Raw genomic sequence first — 14,830 nt, 5'->3', positions numbered from 1 at the left:
GCCCAGTCATTTGGTTTGAGTTCTGTGTACTCACTTGTTGCATAATTTCTGTCAATAAAGACAGAACAACCAACAAAGGAGTTCTTCTCTCTTCTGCCTACTGATCCCTAAGAGAATGGGGTGTCTGCACCCTGACGGAATCCTCCAGCGAACACAACCGCCATTCTCATTTCTCTCCCCACTTCTCTGTGGGCACAGATGCTCTTCAGTGGTAGGAGTTGAACTTCAGTGTGGATGCTGCACCTCTAATCTCGAGCTGGGAACCCCCTGTGGCCGTGTATCTGGGGGGAGACGAAGCTTGTAATTCAGTTCTCCAGTCATCACACGGGGTTCATGGACTCTTTGTTGAGTCTACCCCATACGCCTTCCTTCTGATAGCCGGGCACACCTCCCTCTACTCCTGTCAGGAGACCATAGGAAATGGGCATTCATGTTTAATACACGTACCTCTGCCATCAAGTTTAAATTTGCTATATCTCAATAGTACGGTCAAGTGGATCATTTGGGAGCTATGATGTTTATCAAAATTCAGTCAAGAAGAGCCAAAGTCAACCAAGCACTGGGGCCTTCAGCTACGTGCCCAAATGACCCCTGATGAGGTACCATAAGAATGATGATAGTGAAAGGGTCTCGAGAGGAACTTCTCAGGGAATTGCGCCCACACTCATCCAGACCCAGAATGTTGTCAGAGATCTGAGAATCACACTTGTCTTCTCTTCCTTATCCCCCATCCCTCACTAAACCTCATAGTTACTAGTTAATAGCGCTCATATCCACCATCTTGTGCCCGAAGCCATTTTTCTCCATAGATCTCTGGAACGGACCCCCAACTGCTCTCCCGTCTCCATGCTGGCGCCTCCAACTTGCTCTCCGTACTGTAGCCAGCGTGATCTTCCAAAATGCAAATACAGCTGGGAGACAATCCTCTTAATATCCTCGAGTGGCTTCTCTTTGCCTCTGGGATCATTTCAAAACTTCTTATTTTATTTTATGTCATTTTTGGCCACCCCGCGCAGCTTGTGGGCTTCTAGTTCCCTGACGAGGGATTGAACCCAGGCCCTTGGCAGCAAGAGCGTGGAGTTCTAACCACTGGACCACCAGAGAGTTCCCTTGACACTTGCTGATGGCACTGGTAGGGCCCTTTGTGACGGGGTTCCCCAGGCCCCTCTCACACCACCTCTTCAGTCTGGTTTCCAGCTAAACGAAAAACATTTCAGCTCATCAAGCGCATCGTGATCTTCCCTTTGCATACAAATGCAGCCTGCTGTGAAAGCTGCTCTGTCACTTGAGCCTAAAGACTCTGATGATACAGTGCGATTCAGTGGTGGTTGAAGTACTGTTGGCAGGTCGCTGGTGGTGGTAGGTAGGAAGATGCGGTTTGGAGCCTTTGGCAGGCCTCTCCAGGTGAATCCTAGCATAGCTCCTTAGGATGTTGGAGCCAAGCTATGTTATCCTCCGAAGATAACTATTCTCCTTTTAAGAAACACCTGGCTTGCTCTTGGTACTAAATGCTGACTCTTCACCATGGGCCATCATGGTAGCTTGTGAACTGAGTTGTCCATAGTGAACTGAGTGTCATCTGACCCAAGCCAGAAAGTTGGGCTCCCAGAGCCACATTCCATCATCAAATGCAAGGGGTATACGTATAAGAGACTGGGCTCAAGCAGCGCCTGAAGCCACAAGTAAATTGCGTGAGCAAGTAGGTTTCAAAGGCAACGTGGCCCTGCCAACAACTTGATTTTGGACTTCTGCTCTCCACGACTGGGAGACAATAAACTTCTGTGGTTTTAAGGCACCCAGTTGCGGTACTTTGTTACATCTGCCCTAGAAGCGAATACATACGTGCACGTAGACTATTTAACCACACAATTGTGTTAGGTCATACCCCTATAACACACACACACACACACACACACACACATATATATATATATTGTCTCTAGTGGTTCTGCTTCTCTGGCTGAACCCCTGCTGATATAGGACATATGTTTTTACTTCTTTTGGAAAAATACCTAAGAATTGCTAGGTAATAGTAAGTGTGTATCTAGCTTTTTAAGAAGCTGCCAAGCTTTTTCCAATGTGTTTTGATTTATATTTTGCCATTTTTACATTTAGCATTTTACACTCTCACCAGTTACAGATTAGAATTTCACCTGCTCCACATCCTTGCTAAGCATTCTAAGAGCTTTATAGTAGGATCTCATTGTGGTTTTAATTTGCGTTTCCCTGATGGCTAATGACGTTGAGCATCTCTTCATGCACTTCTGGGCTATTTATCTTCTTTTTTTGAAATATCTGTTCAAGTCATTTACCCATTTTTAAAATGAGTTGTTTATATCCTTATCATTGGCTGAAAATAAGTTCCTTATATATTCTGGTTTTAAGTCCTTCATCAGATTTATATATTACACATATTTTCTCCCTGTCTGTGGCTTGCATTTTTATTTTCTTAATGGTCTTCTGAAGTGCAGAAGTTTTCAATTTTGATGAAGTCGAATTTATTGATATTTTTCCCTTACATAGCTCACACTTTTTGTGTCTTATCTAAAAAATCTTTGCCTTCCTCATAGTCACAAAGACTTTCTCCTATATTTTCTTCTAGAAGCTTTATAATTTTAGTTTTTATGTTTAGGTTAAAGACTCATTTCTAGTTATATTTTGTGTGATTTGGGGGCGGGGTCAAGATTCATTTCCCCCCCCATATGAATATCCAGTTGTTCTAGTGCCCTTTATTGAAGAGACTTTCCTTTCCTCATTGAATCACTTTATCAAAAATCAGCTGAGCATATATGAGCATCGCAATTTTTAATACTATTAGAACTGAACTTTCCCAAGTCAGGTCACACCATTTCTGATCTCCTTTCCTTGGTGAGTCCATAAGGCAGATTACGCTGATAGTTGGGCGAAGGAATCTATGTCTAACCTCTGTTTTTGTACATAGAACACAACATGATGTCTTCTGCACTTGTGGGTTACTTGCTTAACTTTCCTCTTAAGCTCATAACAGTACACTGTGTTGCGTGTTTGTGACGAGAGAGAAAGCAGCTTTCCGGATATACTATCTTCGTTTCTTGCAGCCCACGGATTTCTGCTTCTATTTGTTTCCTTGCGCTGGTATTATCAGCCTGTAACTTGAGCTTCTAGAGAACTGAGGTCATATCTGTACATGTCATTTTGACTTGTGAGGCATCTAGCTCAGTGCCCCGGGCATGCGTGGACTTTTATCGGTAGCACTGAGGTTGTAGCATACTCACTACCCCTCAATTTCCTCATCTGTATAAGGCACGAGGACTCATCTCTATCTAACTCAATTCGGTTCGGAACTGCGGGCTGTTCATATAAAGAAAGGCCATCTGATTGTGGTCGGGGAAGAAGACAGGACACTTTAACCAGGCTGATTGGTTCTCTTGGAGACTACCGATGTATGACATCTGGAACAAACTGTGGCCTGATCTTTGCTCCTATCACTTCTCATTCAGATCAATACTGGTCTGAATATTCTTTTTTTTTTGGCCACACCGTGCAGTTTGCGGAATCTTAGCTCCCCAACCAGGGATCGAACCCCTGCCAGCTGCAGTGGAAGAGCAGAGTCCTAACCACTGGACCGCCAGGGAAATCCCAGGTCTGAATATTCTTTAGATTAACTGAAATTAAAAGGAACTGCTGTGTAGCCACCTCCAGTGTGTGCCTACAGACCTGGGCTATATCCGCATGCCCCTCTAGAGTTGACCCGCAGCCTGGGGGCATTCTGCGCCCTCTCCCTCACTCCCAACGTTTATGTGCGGGGAAATCCTCCTTGGCCAGAAAGTGAAGGCGAGAGACGTCATGAAACGGCAACACGCCACCCACCCGTGGTGAGATGAAGGATGCATGAATGTTGTTGCCTGAAGTGGGCCCGTGTTACCATGGTGATCGAGGCGCGCTGACGCTAAGTGGATGAGCCGCAGCTCCCATGGATTTTAATAGCAGCTGGTCAGTGCCACCGCCTTCCGTGAATTGCTGCCCCCAAGTCGCTGCTTGGCCCCAGCTGTCCTGATCTCTGTTGACAAATGGTTGTCTTTACAGTCAAGCTACTAACTGCACTCTAATTAATGAACGTGCTAATTATTCTTCCCTACTCCCAGCGCATTTGTCCAACTAACCTGTCACACATGGATAAGTGCAGTGTCTGTGTCAGCACCGAGGACGCTGGGAGCAGGGGTCCGGGAGGAGAGGGTGTTGGGCCTACAGCCGGGACCTGTGGGCTCTTTCTCGTTCAACTACCTTTACTAACGGTCAGGTGTCCGGAAATATGTTAATTTCTTTCTTTTCTTAAAAAAAAACAAAACTCTTTAGGGGCTGAGCGGCCATTGGTCATTTCACTAGCCCCTGAGGGGATTGCCAGATTTGGATGCAGAAGGACCAGGGGCCCCAAGCTCTGAAAACTATTCCAGAAGCAGCATTCGGGGTGGTTAACACCCCAGACTTTGAAGCTAGACAGGCCTGGTTTTGAATCCTAGGTCTGCCCCTTGCTTCCTGTGGTTTAACCGCTCTGCAGCGCAGTCTCCTCTTTTGGGCAATGGGAGGGATTATCTGGCCCCAGAGCGGTGTGTTGAACAGCACATGCACAAGCCAGGTCCCCAGGACACAGCTGCTCAGGGCTTTGGGTCCAGGATGGGTCTGGTCTGGTGTTGGCCGGACCAGGGCCGGCTCCAGGCCAGGAGACCGTTCTGTTAGGAATTCGGCATCCGGCGCGGGCCGCTGCGCCCCTCGCGCCCCCTGCGCGCTCCTCCCCCGTGCCCCTGGCGTCCCTCTCTTTCTGTTCTGTCTCAGCAGCTCTCTGTTGAGATGAATGGCATTTCCAGAGGCTTCACCTCTGATAAGTGCTCCTCTGTAGCTGCAGCCAGAATCTTAATGTGCACGCTGTAATTTAATGGCCAGCTCGGCTGACTGTTAAAACGCTCTCCTCCTGGGTGAAGTGGACTCGCTCCACCGGTACGCGCGCCCCGCCCGGGCGGCGTGTCTCCGGGAGCTCAGACGTGTAGGTCCCACCACGCGAAGAGTGACCCTCTTCCCAGGCACCTTCTCAGCTTTCTATAAAGTGGAGCTGGCTGGGCATTCCGCTCCGCGCCCCCGCGCCCCATCCTGTTTGCGGGGCTCCTGAGGCTCGGGGAACAAGCCGGAGAGGCTGCTCCTTCCTGCTTTCCTGCGTTCCTGACACCTGGCAAGATCGCCACAGACGCCCTGGGCTGACCGCGTAGGATTCTGTTGATGCTGTTTTCTGTGTGCCTGCGCAAACTCAGACGCCACAGACATTAACACTGGAGCAGAAGGAGGTCAGGATGAGCCTTAAAGACATCAGGCTGTAAGATACAGAGAATTCTTTAAAGCTGGGCGTTTACAATCTGGGATTATAAGTGGTGAACTGTCACAACACGGCAGCAGACGCATCGGGCACTCCTCACCCCACCCCTACCCTGCCTCAGTCTTTCTTTATGGAACAGTGTCCCTCAACCACGTGACAACTGTGGAAAGCACCAGGTCCTTTCATTTTCCTGCTGTCTGGTGGTCCTAGGAGTAGATATCTGACCAGCCTGGGGCCAATGGGATTGTCCTAATAGTTCACTGAGAAGAGTCAGCCCTTTACAGGTGACAGAGCTGTAAGACATAAAACTCCAGAGTTGGAGGTGGAGGTATTTTCCACTGTGTGGAGAAAACTGGTCTGCAGAGAGAACATGGCTGCTGAGTTGTGAGAAAGTGGAGAGAGAAAGAGAGAGATTGAGACAGAGAACTCCGTTTGAGAGGCCCAACCTCATCTCTGCTCTTTTCAGTGTTTGGTTGTTCAGTTCCTTGGATTCTTTGAGTCAATAAATTTCCCTTTTTTGCCCAAGCTAGCTTGAGCTAAGTTTCTATTGTTTGCAACTAGAGTACTTTTCAAGGAGCCTGGCCTTCACTTCTGATGCACTGTCACTAAGACAGCAGGGGTCTTAGAAGGGCTAACACTTTATGGGGACCAGACCCCTTGTCTACTGGGACCTAAGCGTTCCTGACACTTACAAATGAGATCCTGTTGAGGTGAACACACAAATCTTGCCAGTGCCCAGCCCTAAGCCATCTTGTAAAGATTCCACACGTTGTGAAGTGCCCCAGGCACTCAGCGAGAGTTCTCAAGAGCATCATGACCAGCCAGGGCTGCCCTTGCTACTGGCCTCTGTGCATCCAAGCTCCAAACGCTTCAGTCCTCCATGGACCCCCATGGACCTGTTTCACTCAAGCCGGCCTCAGCTGCCTTAGGTATGAGGACTGTGTGATCTCTTCCCCACGCTGGCCTCTCCCACAGCAAGATGCAAATCCTGCTGCCACTAACTAGAGTGGCCCATGTTCTCTTTCTTTCTACTTTCTTTCTTTTTGTTGTTGTTGTTTCTGGCTGTGTGGCATGCGGGGATCTTAGTTCCCCGACCAGGGATCGAACCCGTGCCTCCTGCATTGGGATCGTGGAATCTTAACCACGAGACTGCCAGGGAAGTCCCCCAATGTTTTCTTTCGAAGTGAGGTTTTGATAAAAGCTCTTCTTCATCACTGCCAAATAGATGTTGAGGCTGGGATGAAGTTTGCAGAATCTTGCATTTTCTGTGTAACTTCCAAGGGCAGAAAACTGTCCTATAAGATGCCAGGCCACCACCTACCTCACTCAGCAGGTTCCCTCTTACACCTTCTCTCTACTCTTATTATTATGCTGAGAAGATTCCAGGGAAGTAGCTCAGTAATTACCTCAGAGAAGCCAGTGGTTAACAGTCCTTCCTGTGTGGAAGTTTTCCTAGGTGACCGTCTTTCTGCTCCTTATCTAAGTTCTTTGGTTTAGTTTTAATTCTCTTGTTGCTTGTTTCCTGTGGAAACAGAGGCATCAGCCGTCCACCTCATCATCATTCATTCATTCATCCAGGGCTTATTACTTGGTGGCTACTCTGCACCCCGCCACGTGTCAAGTAATTTTTTTCCGAGGAATTCAAGCAAAGAAAGAAAGACAGTACTCTGGACACAGACCTTTTAGGTGCTCAATAAATAAAAAACATGCTTCACTTTTTCTTCCCTTCCTGCCTGTCTCCTGAGCCCTGCTTCTTCTGGCAGGACACGCTGAGCCAGGGTACTTTGGTGGCTATTTAAAAAAAAAAAAAAAAAGAAGAAGAAGCGCTGGGACCTTTGGAAATTCTAATGATGAAAGGCAGAGTCCAGCCCTCACTTCCCCTTCCTGCACAGTGCGGGCCTGGGGTGCCACAGAGCTGATCAGTCCTTGCTGGGAGCCTGAAACAAACATGGATTACGAAACCCTGGGCAATATTGTCCTGCTGGCCATCGTCACCCTCATCAGTGTAGTCCAGAACGGTAAGGGAATCTCCTCCCTCAGGGTAGAGTTTGTTTGTAGTTGTTTGAAAGTCAGGCTTACACAGGGGTGTGTGTGTGTGTGTGTGTGTGTGTGTGTGTGTGTGTGTGTGTGTGTGTGTGTGTACTTTTGTCTTTATGTGTATTTGTATCTTTTTTTGAATGTATAGGGGTTTGTGCCTTTCTGCATGAATTTAGGTTTTTCCTTCTCCCAATCGTTCTTTCGCTTTAATGGGGATGATTAATCATGTCTGTAGAGCCAGGGCAGCAAACTGTATAAAAAACCGTCACCGGAGTGTCTGCAATCAGCATTTTAACTATGAATTACTGTGGCCAGAGACCAGTTGGAGGGCAGGAAGGCTGGAAAGGGACAATCAGATATATGTTCACCCAGACGCTGGGTTCTACTAATTGCAGCTGGGTGCTCTTCACCTGTCACCTGTAGGCTAAAAAAAAGGAAATTTGTGTGGTGTGAGGGGGATTTCACCTTAACATTATTTTACCTCAGTATTGCTTTTTCTTTTTTCTTTTGAAGAAACATGTCCTTTGCAATACTTTCTTTTTCTCTAGCAATGCGTAATTGAAGCATTTTTTGGTAGGCATTACGTACTTACATAAAGGGAGAGACAGACCGGGGAGGATTTTCTTGTTTGGGGTTTGCATTTCCATTAACTCTGCTATCACTTAAACCAAGCAAGAGACCTAGAACTGAAAACGCCAGGACTGGGTAGAACTTTCTCTTTAAAGTTCTGAGCTAGGACTGCCTCAGGCTCTCTCTATCAGTACGGCCAGTGTCTTTGGGCTTTGCAGTTTACGAAGACAGAGAAAAAAGGAGAGGAATGACGAAGGGCGGCGCTGTAACTTAATGGTAATTACTGAATGTTCACACCCTGGCACACTTTGGAAACTTGGGTGTTCAATCAATTGGGCATATTCGGATATTTTCCCCCAACTCGAGTGTGGACAGAGGCTGGTGATGGGGAAGGCTGCCCGTGGTCTCCCTGCACCAGAGAGTGGCCAACTCTGCATACTCCGAGTATGCTTCCTCCATGGAACAACACGTTTTGTTTTTCGTTTTTGAATTTTATTTTATTTATTTTTTATACAGAAGCTTCTTGTTAGTTATCTATTTTATCCATATCAGTGTATATATGTCAATCCCAACCTCCCAATTCATCCCACCGCCACCAGCCCTCCCGCCACTTTCCCCCCTTGGTGTCCGGAACAGCACTTGGCAGTTTTCTGACCCAAACATTTTCATTCTAAATCTCACACAAGAGAGTTGCAGCTCAGAGAGGGGACGAGGGGCCGGCTGAGGCTGCCACAGTCTCAGGCCATTGCTATTTCATGTTGGGGCTCCCTTAGTCTTGTCAGTCACCAAGGGATTCATTCATTCGACCTGCCTACACCCACAGGGACCCTGCTCTGTCCAGGAAGGGTCCCGCATCCATGAGGATGTAGCAGTGAACAAGAAAGCTAGGTTCCTGCCTCCCAGGAAAGGAAAGGCTGGCAGGAAAAGATGGGCAGGCAGTAAGCAGGAAGCCTGCAGTGATGCTTCCGGTGCCCGTGGAGGCAGTTGTATGGGTGCAGGCGGGCGCTGCTTGTTCAGCTCTCCCCCTCCGGCCCTCCCCCGGATACCTGTCAATCTCGGTGACAGTGGACGGGAGCCAGGGTCCCCTCGGCCGCCTGTGCAGATGGGGCTGAGCAGAGGTTCAAGTGCACCCTGAGCTGCTCCCTGTTGGTCCAGGCTGAGTCGGGGGAAGCTGGAGGGTCTCCTCCCGTGAGAACAGACTCTTTTCATCTCTCCTGAGATGCCCCAGGACCTGGCCCTGGTCTGTCCAGGGGGTCCCGGGCTTTTCCATAGAAGCACAGCAAACCCGGAGCAGTCTTGAGGTGGACGGTGAGATTTCTAATTATTTTTGGCAAGTGAGATTAAGTCTTCTTCTTTGGTGCAAAGGGGGAGGAGAGATTACAGATGGCCACACGTCTGAGTTTGAACCGCAGTCTTTCGGCCAGCCATTTCAGATAGATAACGACAGGCACAGTGTTCTCCCTGACACGGTCCCGTGAACTGAAGAGGCTTCCTGGTGGGGGAGAGACAAGTGTGGACGAGCTACTGCTTTGGGCTGGAGACTTTTCATCCTGGGCACACAGATGATTGGAGCGCATGTGTAGCGGTGTGGACAGCACGGCCCCAGCATCACAGCCTCTGTCCCTCCCCATCCAATCCCCCCAATTCCCTTTCACAGCGTTGTCCCACCCGTGCTCGGGGGAGAAGACATGCTGCTGCCCTTTTGAAGCCACAGAAGGAGCCCTTGCCTCCCTCTCAGAGGCTTAGGATCAGCCCTGCTCCCCTCTGAGGCAGAGACCAGGGCTCCCATGTGATGCTGAGATCACCCTGTGAGGACTTTTTGTTTCTAACTGTTAAATGTGCCCGTGCAGGGAAACAAGAACAATGCAAATGACTTGGAAGGTAACACCTCTACCTGTTTTAACCGTTGAGTTTTTAGGCAAACAAAAAGGTCCAAATGTAGGTCCAGAACTTCTCTTTGCAATTCTAATTAACCTCGATGTTGCAGCCACGGGTCTACCTTATTGAGTGCGGAAAATATGCAGAAACTCTGTCCCACCCCAGTTACATTGGATGCCCTTTCTGTTAGCTTTAGGAACTATTCACATGTTGCTGCCAGGCATGGCACACTCTGTCTTTGTCCCAAGACAAGGAGGTCAGTCCCCGTGTCTGTGACAGTGTTGGAGAGCTCTGCGCTCTCGGTACACTGTGTGAGCCCGATTCCCCAGGGGAAGGGCCAGAGCCCACCCGCCTGGTGGAACCTCCTCCTCTGCCTCCCAGACGCTCGTTAGTCATCAGGATCTTTGAGCTCGTGGCCCTCTTCCAGCTTGATCCAGCAGAACCCACGTTTGGAAATGCAGACCAAGTTTAGAGTACCTCGTTCCAAGAGACCTGGACCAGAACTGCCAAAGCCTGGTTTCGCAGGGAGTGTAGAGAGATGGATTTCCTATGCGTAGCACCCAGAGGGCCTCCAACTTCTTGGCCAAGGTGCCAGCAGCCTGGCCATGAAGCAAACCTGGGAAACACAGATTTAGAGAGAGTGGTTTCCATAGGAAGCCAAACTAATTAGACTGGGAGGAGAGGGTGAGCTGCGGGGAGGGACCTGGGCCTCGTGCGCGGAGGCCTGAATGGTGACAGCAGAAATCTTCTTTACAGCATCCTCAAGAGCCCCTACTGAACACTCCCCTGACGGAGGGCTCACAACGCACTGGCCTTGCCCTTCCCATTGTTAAGTGTATTGAGAATCTGCTTTGTGTCAAGTATGGTGCTGGGCATAATATTATCTCATTTAATCCTTGTACCCTATGAAGTATATAGTATTATATTTCTTTGTTTTTTATTTTTAATTTTTTAAAAACATCTTTATTGGAGTATAATTGCTTTACAATGGTGTGTTAGTTTCTGCTGTATAACAAAGTGAATCAGCTATACATAAACATATATCCCCATATCTCCTCCCTCTTGCGTCTCCCTCCCACCCTCCCTATCCCACCCCTCTAGGTGGTCACAAAGCACTGAGCTGATCTCCCTGTGCTATGCGGCTGTTTCCCACTAGCTATCTATTTTACATTTGGTAGTGTGTATATGTCCATGCCACTCTCTCACTTCATCCCAGCTTACCCTTCCCACTCCCCGTGTCCTCAAGTCCATTCTCTACGTCTGTGTCTTTATTCCTGTTCTGCCCCTAGGTTCTTCAGAAGCATTTTTTTTTAGATTCCATATATATGTGTTAGCATACAGTATTTTTTTTCTCTTTTTGACTTACTTCATTCTGTATGACAGACTCTAGGTCCATCCACCTCACTACAAATAACTCAGTTTCGTTTCTTTTTATGGCTGAGTAATATTCATTGTATATATGTGCCACATCTTCTTTATCCATTCACCTGTCAGTGGACACCTAGGTTGCTTCCATGTCCTGGCTTAATTCACAGGTAAGCAAAGTGGAGCTTGGAGAGGTTAGACCATTGGTTGGAGGTTCCAGAGCCAGTAATGGTGAAACTGGGACTCAAAGCTGCTCCAAAGGGTAGACCTTTACACAGTGTATTTTGTCTCGAATTCATTCATTCAAACGCTCACTACTCAGGAAGTTCTCTCTTATATGGAACTGAAATCTGCTGCCTTATAATTTCTATCCACTGGTGTGTCTGTTCTTTGGAAAAGCTTAGACTGTACCTGCTGCTTCTGTGTTTACAAAGTCACCTGTAACATCCCTTCTTCAATGTATCATTCCTCATATGACTTGGTTTCCAGAGTCCCTTGTCATTGGGTTCCCCCTCCTACCCCACTCCCCAACTTGCCATGTTCTTTCTAAGATGCAGGTGGGTGTTTTCCATGGAGGGAAACTGTTCTCGAGATTCAGACACCAGTTCTGTTAGAATAATGGATGTGTGAATTGTTCTTTCGTATCACGCTGCTGGCTCATACTAACTTAATGAAAATCTCAAGAGCTTTTTATGTGATCCTGAGAAAGTTATTTACCTTCTCTGACCACCAGTTTCCTCAACAGAGAGATGGAGTTACTAATATCTTCTATGTGTGATGGTTGAAGGTATTGCCTGGGATAATTAACATAGGTAGAGTAGCCAGCAGAGCCCAGCATGTGGTACCGTTGCAGCCTTCTCTCTCTGTGTCTCTCTCTGTCTCTCTGGTTTGGCCTGATGTTAGCAGCCAGCCAAGAGAAGTGTGTGAGTGGTCTTTGCGTGCACAGTTTCTGTAACGTGGTCAAGGAAAATAGGAGTTGGAGTGTCAGTGTTTGGAGGAGTGGACAGAGGTGGCCCAACTCTTTCAAGCTTAGCTTAGAAGGAGGGGGAGGTAGACCCTAAAGGCAGGCTTGTTTCTCTTTTGTTTTGAGGGTAGGAAAGATCTGAGTGTGTTTCAATGGTAAGGATTAGGAGGAAAACAGAGATTGAAGGTTCAGGAAATGGGGCAAACACTGATGAACAAAGACCCGAAGAGGGTGGCAGAAGCAGTGTCAGGGTTGCAGGTGGAGGGCTAAGGCTTGGAAAAGAGGAAGGGGTTTGTTCTCAGGCAAGGAGAGGAAGAAGAGAGGCAGACTCGGAGAGGGACGGCCACGCTGTGCAGTTGGTTGCAGAAATAACCTCAGACTTTCTTAAACCGTCTCTGTTTACATGTTCAGGGGCAAGGGGTGTCACCTTGGGTTCTGGAAAGACAATGATCAGAATTTTCCACTGTATTCTATGGTAAGAAGGGACGTCCAGAGTGGACAGTTGGATACTTAAACCCTGTGTAGTTGATGGAATCCCTGAAGTGAGCTTCTATGTGACAGTAGGAGGATAAACACACCCTCGAATGCCCAGCTGGAGTTGAATCCCAACCTCCCTGCTCCCCAGTGGAGTGACTCTGAGAAAGTTACTTAACCTCCCTGAGCCGTAGGGCCCTTGTCTACAAAGTGGGGACAGTACCACCCACTTCACAGAGCTGGTGCCAGGCCCAATAAAGGAGCATATGTCCAGTGCCTAACAGAGGGCCCTCAGACAAGCCAGCCCTGCAGCTCTGCTCAAAATGGGCACAGTTCTAGGAGAGGAATGTACTTTTGACAAAAAGGAAAACGTGAAGACTTTTATTCATGTACACAATGGATAAGGCATCCTTTTCATGTCTTTTTGAGGAGGCTAAGAGGAAGTTGATGGAAAGAAACCCTGCGAATGGGTCCCTGACAATCACACTTTTCCCTTTCTCACTCTTGAAATAGAAGAAAAGGAATAAAATAGGAGGGGTGAGAAAGAGAGAGAGAGGGAGGGAGAGACCTTTATCCCGCCATCCCCACCATCCAGCCTACAGATTCTGTCCCCTCAGCATCTCTTAATCCCACAAGCATCACCCTAACCAGCTCTCTTCTGTCTTTCCCCTGTCCTGGGTCTCACCCCTTTAAACACTCACCATGCTAAAGACAGAGTGGCTTTCTGGCAATGCCACTCCTCAACTTACATCTGTCAGTAACTCCTTGTTGCTCTCAAGATGGAAATAAATTCAGAAGCTCTTAACGTGGCTGTCATCAAGGTCACGGTCATACTGCTAAGTCCGGCAGGCACTTCTCAGCCACCATCTTCTTCAGCCTTGGTTCACTTACTGCTTTCTCCCTGGGGCTCCCTCCGGCCACCCTGTCTGCACCTGCAGTGGCCCCTGTCATGCTGTGCCTTCTCTTTTGTCCACAGCTTGGCACACTGTGTCGTTTTAATTTTTGCATTTTGTTTACTGTGTATGGTCTGTCTTCTCTTCTTGTATCCTCGCCAGAACGTAAGCTCCTCAGGCCAAGGCTCTTTGTGTGTTTTGTTCTCAGACGTAAGCTGAGTGTCTGGCACATGGCAAGTGATAACAGAGAAATGTCATTGAAAGAACAATTCACCACCTACCTCTTCAGTCTCATTTGTAATTGTACCAGGTTCTACTTCCCCACCACCAATAAGCTGGATGTACTGAACCCCAGAGGTTCTTGCCTCTGGACCTTTGCACGTGCCATTACACTAGAGTGGAGTGGTCTCCTCTGCTTGCCACACTTGTTCTTCAGATTTTATCTTAAATATCACTTCCTCTAGGAATCCTTCTGTGTCCCAAACACTGAATTAAGTTGCCCCCTTGGACCCTCGATGGCTCTGTATTCTCACTCAGTCTGATCTTAGCATGAGTCACTCTGTAGTGTAATTTCTTTACTTGGTTGTCTATTTCTTCCGACTGTCGGATCCTTGAAAGTGAGGGTCGTGTCTTACTCACCATTGAGTCACCAACACCAGATGCAGTGATTAATGGAGGGTAGCTGCTGAATGAATGTTTGCTCAGTTGCATTTGATGGAGGACATTTAGGGCTCTTTAGATGTCAAGCTAAGGAACCGTCTAACATTCTAGTAAAATAATGGGATACGAGGCTCGTGGATGTTCCCCGTTATAAACCAAATCCAAACCTCTCCCCCTGGCAGGGTTCTTTGCCCACAAGTTGGAGCACGAGAGCAAGACCCATAATGGGTGGAGCTTCCAGAGGACGGGGACACTTGCCTTTGAACGGGTCTACACTGCCAAGTGAGTCCAAACCCTGACACTGCTAACTGACAGAGAGGGGCAATGGGCACAGGGCTGCATGTCTGTCCGGGCTAACCTTCCAAAGGCCGGGGAGGCGAGGTTCCCAGGGAAGCTTGAACTTCACCTGGGAGACTTTGGGGGCACTTTTCATCATCTTAGCAAGTGCTGGTGTGTAAAGAGAGGAAGCGGGGCTGTGGCGTGGCGGGATGGAGCTCCGCCTGTTCGGGGACCTCTCAGCCAGTCATTCAGTCGTGGAGTTGACCGATTTTCTGGGGCATTAGTCCAGAGGGGCTGCCGGGAAAACCAGCCATCACTCACCAGCCAGCTTCGGAAGCAGCAGGTAGGACCAGCTGGCAGCTGCCT

At 48.2% G+C, this 14,830-nt stretch overlaps 1 protein-coding gene across 1 annotated transcript in view; it reads left to right on the top strand.

The window, feature by feature from the left end:
• Window positions 1-7,205: 7,205 nt before the first annotated feature.
• Window positions 7,206-14,830, top strand: part of ALOX5AP (arachidonate 5-lipoxygenase activating protein) — a 30,637-nt gene continuing 23,012 nt past the window's right edge. Inside the window, exons 1-2 of the mRNA XM_004285497.4 lie at window positions 7,206-7,362; window positions 14,368-14,467. Of these exons, the coding sequence (XP_004285545.1) occupies window positions 7,293-7,362; window positions 14,368-14,467 (170 nt within the window). The 5' untranslated portion in view covers window positions 7,206-7,292. The remainder of the gene's footprint in view (window positions 7,363-14,367; window positions 14,468-14,830) is intronic.

Source organism: Orcinus orca, chromosome 18, assembly GCF_937001465.1.
Source record: "Orcinus orca chromosome 18, mOrcOrc1.1, whole genome shotgun sequence".
Classification (NCBI taxonomy): Eukaryota; Metazoa; Chordata; class Mammalia; order Artiodactyla; family Delphinidae; genus Orcinus; species Orcinus orca.
The sequence above is the reverse complement of the archived record's forward strand: the minus strand, read 5'-3'. Positions and strand labels throughout refer to the sequence as shown.